General features: G+C 36.2%; 1 protein-coding gene across 1 annotated transcript; it reads right to left on the minus strand.

The window, feature by feature from the left end:
* Window positions 1–5,663: 5,663 nt before the first annotated feature.
* Window positions 5,664–6,647, minus strand: LOC125248573 (zinc finger protein 250-like). Its single transcript, XM_048160558.1, has 2 exons — window positions 6,213–6,647; window positions 5,664–6,128 (listed from the first exon to the last, which is right to left on the minus strand). The coding sequence occupies exons 1-2, from the start codon at window positions 6,630–6,632 to the stop codon at window positions 5,820–5,822; spliced, it is 729 nt and encodes a 242-aa protein (XP_048016515.1). The 5' UTR covers window positions 6,633–6,647; the 3' UTR covers window positions 5,664–5,819.
* Between the last annotated feature and the right edge of the window lie 4,434 nt (window positions 6,648–11,081).

Genomic DNA, 11,081 nt, shown 5'->3' on the forward strand with positions numbered 1-11,081 from the left:
AGGGCTTCCTTGACGTAATCCTCCATGGCCTTCTCCTCCGGGATGGAGAGTGGGTATATCTTACCCTTTGGCACTGGTTCACCCGGAAGCAGGTTGATGGCACAGTCCCATGGCCGGTGTGGAGGCAGCTTGGAAGCCCGTTGTGGGCAGAAAACATCGCTGAAGGGGGCGTAACACTTGGGGATGTCGATGGAGCGTTGTTCCACTGGACTTTCGATGGACGTGGCGTAGAGAGAGAGATCAGGCGAAGGAGACGGTGGAACCGGGAGTTCAGTCAGACAGCGAGAGAAGCATGTGTCGCCCCACTTCAGGATTTCGCCCGTTTTCCAGGAGATGGTTGGGTTATGCTGCTCCAACTAGGGGCGCCCTAGAACCACATCAGCGGTGGAGTCCTCCAGAACCAGCAGATGGATATCCTTTTGATGCAATAGACCAACTTGGAGTGTAACTGGACCAGCCACGGTACGGATGCGCTTACGACTCAGGGGTTTGCCGGTTATTGAGTTGATCTTGTAGATGGTCGGAGACGGAGCGGTCTTGAGACGTAGCTGCCGACAGATGGCGCCGGAGACGAAGTTGCCGGCTGACCCTGAGTCGAGGAGCCCAACCACTGAAAGGGATACAGTAGCGGCAGTAAGATTGACGACAGTAGTGAGTGGCTTCATTTTATGAGTAGCAGGAATAATGGCACTCACCAGGGGTCGCGGTGGTCGTGTGGGGCATGCTGCTATCACAGGCAGAGATGCAGGGTCAGCCGACGGCGGCGTTCTTCGGAGGAAAGACGTGAATTTTCTACTTCCATGGGCTCTTGGGCTGGTTCTGGAGTGCTGACGGGTTCGGATCGACAGAGGAGCATGTTGGAAAGTGCCTGGTCCTGGTGCTCTTGAATGCACGCCTGCATGCGAGTGGCACAGCGAATGGAGAGCTGGATGAATTTTTCGAGGCCGATGGAGTCCTCGCATGCAGCGAGATGCAGCCGTACCCGAAGTTCTAGTCCTTGACGATAGGTTGTTATCAGGGCTTGTTCATTCCATCCGCTGAGTGCTGCAAGTGTTCTGAAGTGCAAAGCATAATCGTAAATAGACATTGATCCTTGTTTCAAATTATAGAGTTTCTCACCAGCTGAAGAATCCGTGATCGGTTTCCCGAACACTTCCCGGAATTGGGAAATAAACGCAGAGTAGGATTGGGTTACAGCGCCCCGCTGGGACCAGATGGAATCGGCCCACTTCAATGCTTTGCCGCTGAGCTGAGAAATGATGAACACAATCTTGGAAGTATCACTTGGGTACAAGTGCGGCTGCATCTCCAGGACCAGTGTGCATTGCAGCAGGAATCCGCTGCAATCCTCCGCCGATCCTGATAAGGGCGCCGGTTTGGCCATGGGACTGGCGTACGGCGGTAGTGAAGGAGAACTGTTGACATCGGTGGTAGTGTTAGCTGGTGCAGGTGAGGGGACAGTAACTAGAGATGGCGATGGTGGATTGATGGTAAGTGTGCAACGCATCCACCAGTTCCTGGAATGGATCCGGCTGGCTCATACTGGGTCGCGGTGTTGGTCCGGTCTTCTGTTACGGGATACAGGAGACGGACACAGTTGTAACAGGTAATGGTAGTTTTATTGACCACAGTAGAGCGTGAGACAACAAGCAGGTGAGTGAACTGGTGATAGATGATATTAAGGAGATGATATGAGGAATAGTTACTGTCCTTTCTTTTGCAGGTAGAAGTACGTTGGAGCTGAGAGATCGCTGGAGTTACTTGGAGCTGGCTGACTCACACCCACACAGCAGACGAAACACACGAAGGGAAGGAGAGACGCTGGAGACAGGTGAGTATACGAAGAGGAGTCCTTAAGGTAAGCATCACATGGAGTATATGCGAACGAGACCGGACATAGAGTGCTGTGTGCGTGTGTGCTTTATAGTGCTGTTGATGAGTGAAGTGATGAGGTGCAGGTGGCGGTGATCAGTACTCTGGAGACAGTGTGCGTTGTGATTGGGTGACGTTGGAACCTGACGTGTCTGTGACACCAATGCTGTTGGTGTATTATAGGGCATTTTAATCCAGCTGATGATATGATTTAAAAGTAATCTCAAGTCAAGTCATCTTCATTTAACCCTTAAAAACCTAGACGGCCGCCGGTGGCCAAAAGTAACCATCGTCCAAAAATTTTTAATAAATTTTGAACCACTAATCCAATCTGTATGTTTTAAAATGTACTGTAAAGAGGAGATTCACGGCTGAACCAAAAATGAGGATAAAACAGTTTCACATCAAGTTAAGTTACTGCAATTTATGTTTTCAAACAGATCTCTACACAGTGAACTGCTGCAATCAAATGTAATGCGTTCAGTGAGGAGTTCAGCCACAGGACTTCTCTGTTTGGTTGTTATATTATCTAAATACTTATTTTATAGTTTGTGAAGATCATTAACATTAGTAGTTCAGTTGAACTACTTATTTTTCTCTGTCATTTTGTGTGTATTTTGTGAAAAAAAAACCTTTGTTGTACAAGACAGTTTTCATAATTGTTTTCATTTCATGCAACACTAAATGTTTTTATTCATGTTCAGATTGAATATATATTTCTTTAATAAGTCACTTTTGCTTTAGTGTTCTGTTGTATAACCTTTTTTTGTATTTATTTTACCCCCTGGTCTTTTTTGGACACACATTATCAATAAATAGGGAACTTTACCTGTCTATCCCTAAAAAGTAATATTGTAGTTTTATCTAAAGTAATATTGTAACAAATAGCTATAACTTTCTTAGAGATTGTTACATTTAGACAAAATTTCATCCGAAAGTTTAAAACATCAAAATCTAACTTTTTAAAAGGAAAAAAAAAAAAATCAAACTTCAGGAGGTTTGGGTCAGTTTCCAGTGAAAAACACTAGATTTTTGCTGGCTTTTTTTTTTTTTTTTTTTTTTTTTTTTTAATTTTGGAAATTTTATCCATTCTCAGACAAAATAAATGTAAAATTGGCACTTTAAATTAGCTAAACTGAAACTTCAAGTTGTCCTGTTTGAAATAATATATGGCACTTGATGCTGACTGCTAGGTTATAGGTTAGAAAACCAGAGAAAAATGCAGTCAGTCAGGAGCCCCAAAAATGCTCTAGGTCTTTAAGGGTTAAATAGCGCTTTTCACAATGCATTTTGTTTCTTATCAAGCTAAAGTTGGTTTTTGATTGAATCATTTCCATTGTAAATGTTCATTATTACTTAAATTAAATGACACCTTTCCTACTGAAAACTGAATACCTTTAATGCACTCTAATGCATTTAAAAACCAGTGGTGGACAATAACTAATTATTTTTACTTTGTTACTTTACTTAAGTACATTTTCAAGTATCTGTACTTTACTCGTGTAATTTTATTTTGAGCAACTTGTACTTTTACTTCACTACATTCCAAGGCATAAGATCATACTTTTTATTCCACTACATTTCATAAAAAATATTGTTACTCTTTATTTTAAAATGAAGAAATGGTCACATGCTCAGAGACGAAAAAGCAGTATCTGTCTGAATCATGCACGAACTGATTCTTTTCAATCATCCTGTTAAATCTGTTCACAAATCACATCAACAATTAATTTGCTAATTGGACTGATCATTGAATCGCTTATTTGTTGACTCGAGAACAGCTGCAATGATCTGTTCAGACCGACTCTCCAGTGAATTAAAAAAAAAATAGCCAAGAACTGGGGGATCCTCTGAATGTATTAATTATTGTAACTGAAAATCATATTTAGGTCACAACTGCCCATTGTGTCCATTTAAACCTTGCCGCTTCAAAATAACGGTTGGAAAGATTACATTATTACGGCACTAGGAGGTGCCAAAGTGACGTAAAATGTATTGGACATGGTTCATTCAAAAGATTTGTTCAAAAACATTGATTCATCCAGTAATGAAACAAGTGAAGTAGTTATGAGTGAGTCATTAAATCATTCATTCAAACCCATTTCATTAAATGAATTACTTTAATATTTTTAACTGCAGCAATTCATATTTTGTTCTCTAGTAAATAATCATACATAATTTTGTTTAATCGTCTATTCAGAATCATGGGAGAATCATGATTTTTATTTGAAAGTAAGAAAGAAACAAAAAAAACTAAAAAATTGAAAATCTTATCCAGATTCGTGCAACTGTAACACAATTTATTTATTTTTTTAAATGCCTGTTCATCTTCCCTGCTGCAGCAATTTCTTAAAATGTTTTTAGCCCTGTATGTTTCGTCAGTTTTTATATTGTTTGTCAACACACATTACATATTGTATATGCATATATGTATATGCATCTACTAATCTTCCATCCATAATGACTAGTGCTGGCTATTTGACAATTCCTAATCCTTCATAATTATTTTGAGCAAAAGGATTATATAAAATATATAAAATAAAATTGTATAAGTGGCCCATATAAAATTACATGATAAACATTTATCAATCAGTACTTTTTATTTAAGTACATTAAAGATCAAGTACTTTTGTATTTTTTTACTCAAGTACCGACCGTCTGCTAGCTGCCTCACGTCACAGAAATCAGATAATTCCCAACACATAGAAACTCTTACGCCTAAATATTATCACATAGAGACTGTGTCTATACCCCTGATGTTCAACAAATAAAAAATAGAGATAATAATGATAAAGAAATTATAAAGCTTGGGTTGTTGAATATTAGATCCCTTTCTCTAAAAGCACTTATTGTAAACGATATTATCACAGACAATAATCTAGATGTGCTGTGTTTGACAGAAACCTGGCTAAAACCAGACAATTACATTACTTTAAATGAGTCTAGCCCTCAAGGTTGCGATTATTGACACAGTCCTCGTCAGAAAGGCAAAGGGGGATGTGTTGCTGTCATTTATAGTAATATTTACAGTATTAGCCAAAAGTCTTTCAAATATAATTCCTTCGAAGTGATGGTGCTTTATGTAACATTATGTCTTACTCTGGCTACTCCAGTTATCTCTGTATGTATATTTTAGACAACCATAAAGTGAAATATGCTATAAAACACCACTTTTTCGTTTTCATTTAAAAAATCTTAAACATATTAATAGCCATGCATGTCATTTAGGCAACACATTCATCAATTATCTTCACTCCATGTATATTTATAACCAAACAAACTATAAAACACAGCTCTTTCTCTTTTTGTTTACATTTTAAAAAATATTAAACATATGTGGTTCAGGTAATATGTGCATATAGTGCAAACATAAAACACAACACTGTTTCTTTTTGTTAGTTTTAATGATCAATAATAACCATTAGAAAAGTATAAGTAAGGCAAGAAGCTACAATAAGAATAAAGCAAACAATTCAGTCAAATGTACAAAGTCAGCGCTCTTGTAGGCTACAACAGTAAAGTTATGAAATTTCACTTTCACTTCAACAAATTATAGATTCATTCAGATTGCCCATTATATATACAAAAGATGAATTATATCTCATGTTTAACCACTACAGAGACATCAGAGCCAGTGGCAATCATCAGAAGGACTAGCCGAGGTAAGACTCGATAAAAGTGGATTTGAAATTTTCTTTGGCTAGATGTGAACTTTGAATTGGATCAAAACTTGGGCAGCAACTGATGACGTTTCACAAGAACAGACAAGGACGCATATTGAATAAATGAATGAATGAAGCATTTATATAGCACTGAACTATGTACTACTGTATGTACACAATCACATCAGGGGTCGCTCCTCATCCACAACCTGGATAATTCAACAGCAGACACAGAGCAACAGCGCCAACTATAGGTGGAGAGGAGAGATTTGGCTGAGTCTCTTCTCAGCTGTGGTGATGTGGTTTCTCCTCTGCATGGATCTTCATGTGTTTCTTCAGGCGACTTTTAATGGAGAAACTCTTTCCACACTGATCACACATGTGCGGCTTCTCTCTGCTGTGGATCTTCTCATGTGTTTTCAGATATGATGACTGACTAAATCTCTTGTCACAGTGTGAACACTTGTAAGGTTTTTCTCCAGTGTGGATTGTCTCATGTGTTTTCAGATGTTCTAACCGACTGAATCTCTTGTCACAGTGTGAACACTTGTAAGGTTTTTCTCCAGTGTGAATTCTCTGGTGCAGTTTTAAACTGTTTGCTGTAGTAAAACTCTTCTCACACTCAAAGCACACATACTCTCTCACACCAGTGTGTGTTTTCTGATGTGCATGTAAATATTGCAGCAGTGAAAAACTCTTTCCACACACAGAACATGAATGTGGCTTCTCCTTCGTATGAACTCTCAGGTGTTTCTTCAGAGCTGATTCCAGAAGAAATGTTTTTCCGCATTGATGACATATGAACGGTCTCGCTTCGGAGTGGATCCTCATGTGGTCTTTAAGGTGTTGTGATCGCGTGAAACTCTTCCCACATTGATCACATGTGAACAGTCTTGCTCCGGTATGGATCCTCATGTGTTCTTTAAGGATTGATGATTGTCTGAAACTCTTCCCACATTGATCACATGTGAACGGCTTCTCTCCAGTGTGGATCTTCATGTGTTCTTTAAGGGTTGATGATTGACTGAAACTCTTCCCACACTGATCACATGTGAACTCTTTCCACACTGATCGCTTCTCTCCAGTGTGAACTCTCATGTGAACATTAAGACTTTGTTTGGTTGAGAAACTCTTTCCACACTGAGTGCAGGTTGTAGATTTCTTTTTATTCTTCAAAAATGCCTTTTTAGTCTTTGAGCGACTCGAAGGTTTTTCTACAGGTTTGTCATGATGTTCCTCCTCCACTTCACTCAGATCTTCACTCTCCTCCTTCACTTCCATCAGCTCTGAAATGAAAGAAAAAAAAGAGAGTCATTTCATTTTCAGTACATCAAAATAAAATAAAATAGTCATAAAATTGAGACTTGCTAAAAAAATATCCCGATCATTTTGATGCATTTGCATTTTCATAAATTAATTGCATATGTTCCTGAAACTTTAACATTAATCTTCCAATTGTTCAGACTCACCGGTCATCTCAACAACACAATCCAGTGGTTTGCAGTTTTAGATTGTATATATTAACACTTTGGAATGATTATTATTTGTTATTTATGTTTTAAAAGAGATTCACAAAGTTCACATGCTCAAAGTCTAGACTGACTGCATCTTTAAATGTGTTATTATCAGTGTCCTTCATGATTCACTCAACCCTGTTACTTCTGACTTGATTTTCCTGCTTTCAAAAACAGGATTTCTTAAAACTGTGACACCTGGGGCCAGTTGCATAAACCACTTAGACTAGTCTTAAAAGTTAAGACACTAATGTTTTTCTTGAAGAGTGGTCCTCATTTTTTAGGAAATGTCTGTTACATAAAAAGGTAGATTGGTGTAATTTGAATTGGGAAAATAACATTGATTACCCCTTGGTTAACTGTAAATTGGTCTTAATACAGTGAATAAGTTCATGCAACTGGCCCCAGGAAGTGATATCATCTGGGCTCTCTCTACAGCATGATGGGAGGACAAGAAAGAAATCTCAATCCATTGTCTCAGTTTTTACACAAATGAATGACTGCATTCATCAACCCTGTTACCAAAGTTACTGTAAGAAGAGATTTTGCTCAAGTTACACTTACAACCCTGTCAGCCATTCTGGAAAGTTCATTTACTTCAAACATTTACAGTTTATTCCTAAAAATAACAATGTTGTAAACTATATTGAAAACACCTAAATTCTGGAAACACTCTTGAAAACTACGAAGCAGATATTGAAATAATGTGAAATAAATATTTAGTTTGATCTGATGTTGACAATCATTATGAAAGTTTCTCAAACTTCCCTTTACTGAGCTTTTGTGAGAAAAGGTCATTATGTCTCATTTCATAGTTCAACTGTTTCTCTAAATGTGCAGAAGTGCTTGAATCTTTCTATCATGAATGTTGTTCAGCATCATGAATGAATGAAGAATAAACACCAACCTCTTTGTTCTTCAGTATATTCAGTGTGTTTCATTCTGCAGGGTTCTGGATCACTCATGTTCTCACTGTCCTCTTTAATAAACTCAGTCTTTGCAGATTTCAGCTCTTCTTGATGCTCTGATGCTCGTCTGATGGGAATATTCCAGCATTTATTGATGAACTGCTGTGGGAGGAGCTTCATTGATGATGTGATTGGCATGGAAGGAGCTTCACGGGTGAATTGCAGTGGGCGGGGCTTCATTTACTGAACTGAAGATTGGTTGGAGGAGCTGATCTGCCAAAATCAAAAATATATCAGTTACTGTTTTTAAATGTACAAAAGCAATTTTACATCGAAAACCCATTAAATCCAAGTGTCTATTTTAATGTTTCAAATTACTTTAGTGAAAACAAAATGTTTTAATGTTCATCATCATTCAGTGTAACATATATATTTAATAAAGTATATAAAATAATAAGAGATCATACTTTCATTATATTTTAAAAGATTAAAACATTCTTGCTGATAAATGGATGAAATCTAGTGGTTTGAAGGAAAGTGGCAAAATATAAAGATTTAAAATGACAATGAAAGAGTATTTTGGGCTGCACTGTGATCCTTAAATACAGTGTTTGAATGTCAGAAAATGATTATTGTTCTAAATACTGACAAGTTCTTTCTTTCTTTCTTTCTTTTATATAAAGCATTTATATCCGTCTATCGTAAAGCAACTGATGCTAATTCAGAACTTTTTGTTTCTAATTCTAACTTTATTCTGTTTCTTCATTAAAATAATTGCAGACATCTAGAAAAGTATTAAAGAACTGTAAGAAAAACATTTAAGGCATAAAGACAGAAATAAATGTACATATTTGTAGTCATCAAATCCCCTCAGTCTGTTGATGGCAATGAAATGAGCTTTAAGTGTCAATTTACAGCAGATCTGAAAACATCAGCATAATAAATGAGGTGAAAACAGGAACTATTGACATGAAATAAAGAGTGTTTTCAGCAGTTTCTCTGTTAATATTGATGATCCTCAGACTATCAACACTCATTCAACAAGACATTCAGCATTGAAAGCATTCTGCATTCATTACAATAAAGTAAAAGATCATTAAAATGTCATTAATTTTGTATGTGCAGAAACCGACAATCAACAAACCTTTCAAACCTTTTTATTTTTAAAAACTTGATGATGACTGATTTTTTTTTAATGCTAAGAACATCCATAACCAGTGCCAGGGGTAATTTTTTTTTATGTTTTTGATTGTGCTGAAGTGGAACTATTACATGTATATCTACTTTAGGTACTTTATCTTGCATTTAAGGACTAATATTATACGGTGATCAAACACTGTAACTGATTTCTGTAATTTGAATAGTATTTTACTGTAATATGTACAGTAAGATATATGATAGATAGTATGTTACTGAAACACTGTATGGTGGAAGTGGCGGTTAATGGACAAAAGATGTAGTCTACCGGTAACTCACCAAAAAGGTTAGTATATTAGTTCGATTTTATGTAAAACAAACATTTCCAAATGTTTTCACTTATAATGTTAACAGCAAACTAACTTGATTCAAAATGTGTCGTTTTCACGTCGGAAGGGTTTTGATGCCTTTTTTAACTGGTAAGTTAAGTTTACCGATATTAAATATAGGTTATGATCTTTAGTTAAACTGATAAACATAATGTTTGTGTGTTTTGCTGCCTCTTTAACTTTAAAAAAAGGTGAGATAAGGGCGGGGGTTTTAAACAATGTTTTCAAGTACTTGTTTTTGATTTATTTTTTTAGGTTTGTGATCAATAATGTCATCTGACTGAAACATCAGAGGTTTAAATTGATCTCTTAAAAACTGCATTTTCAGGAAAAAAAGTCCCCTGGTTATTTAAATACATAAAAAAGACACAGCCAACACTTATTTGAAAATGCCAAGACAACAAATATATATATATTTTTAACTTGGTATTTTATATACTAAAATCAAAGTCTCCATTACGCTGAATGATAATGTTACACTTTGGAACATTTTTTCCCTCATGTGTTGACATGCACAAAACTACACAATACCTGCTCTGAATATGCTTCTGACAAACAAATGTCTCAGTGTTGGCAACATCTGTATTCATCTGTAGAGGAGAGAATGAAAATAAATACTGATGTAAGACATTTGCTGGAGCTAAAGAAGCTGCAACCTAAAAAACAAAAGACCAGATTTACTAAAAACTTGTGCAGCACAAACCCTTTTTTGGTGTTAAAAACCACTGTCAGGGTTTACTAAAGATACGCAACTATGAAAAAGTGTGGACAGGGTTATTTCTGTGGCTGACCTTATTTTATATACATTTGTAGGAGTTTTTAGAGAGTAATGTTGTCAAAAATGTCATTATTTCTCTCTGTATCAAGACTGAAATATCTGAAATGGTTCCAAATCTCCTTTTCTGCAGTATTGATTATTTTTTGTAGTAAAACTATGGTCAGTTTTCATAAGGGAATTCTATGATCACTGTATAATACCAGTCTTTAAATGCAAGATATATAAAGTGAACTTAAAGTAGGCTATACATGCAATAGTTCTACTTCAGCACAATCAAAAACAAGTATATCTTTAGTTGGATCTTTAGTACTAAAATGCAATAAGTAAATATTTGTTCCAATTTAAGTATACCAATTTTGCATTCCAAAAGTACAATTACAGGGTATTTTTATTAAGCACATACATATGTAAATGTATTACTTATCACAAAAAGTATCAAATACATTTTAGCTTTTTTTTTTCCACTAAAGCCCTGCATATTATCATTTGAATTATATTTTCCTGATTTTGTAACCTGTAATTGTATTCTCAATTGCATTTACCCCTGGCGTTGGTTATGAATGTTCTTAACATTAAAATAAAATAAAATAAAAAATCAGTCAGAGCATTGAGCATTAAAAAGAAAAAGGTTTGATGATCGTATTCAGTTTTTGCACAAGCCCATCATTTTAATCATCTTTTACCTTATTGTAATGAAAGGAGTAATCATACAATCAGATTCATTGATGAATATGAGTGATGTTCAGTGTTTGTTTTTGTTTTATCCATGTCATATTGTGAGAAATATCAGTATTGTCTTTCAATAGAGCAGTTTTATAGTC

This window comes from Megalobrama amblycephala, linkage group LG1, assembly GCF_018812025.1.
Source record: "Megalobrama amblycephala isolate DHTTF-2021 linkage group LG1, ASM1881202v1, whole genome shotgun sequence".
NCBI classification, from domain to species: Eukaryota; Metazoa; Chordata; class Actinopteri; order Cypriniformes; family Xenocyprididae; genus Megalobrama; species Megalobrama amblycephala.

Coding starts and splice junctions, on each gene's coding strand:
- LOC125248573 (XM_048160558.1), bottom strand. CDS start 6,632: ATGAGAGTTCACACTGGAGAGAAGCGATCAGTGTGGAAAGAGTTCACA. Junction 6,129..6,212: donor AGAGTTTTTCACTGCTGCAA/TATTTACATGCA, acceptor ACTACAGCAAAC/AGTTTAAAACTGCACCAGAG.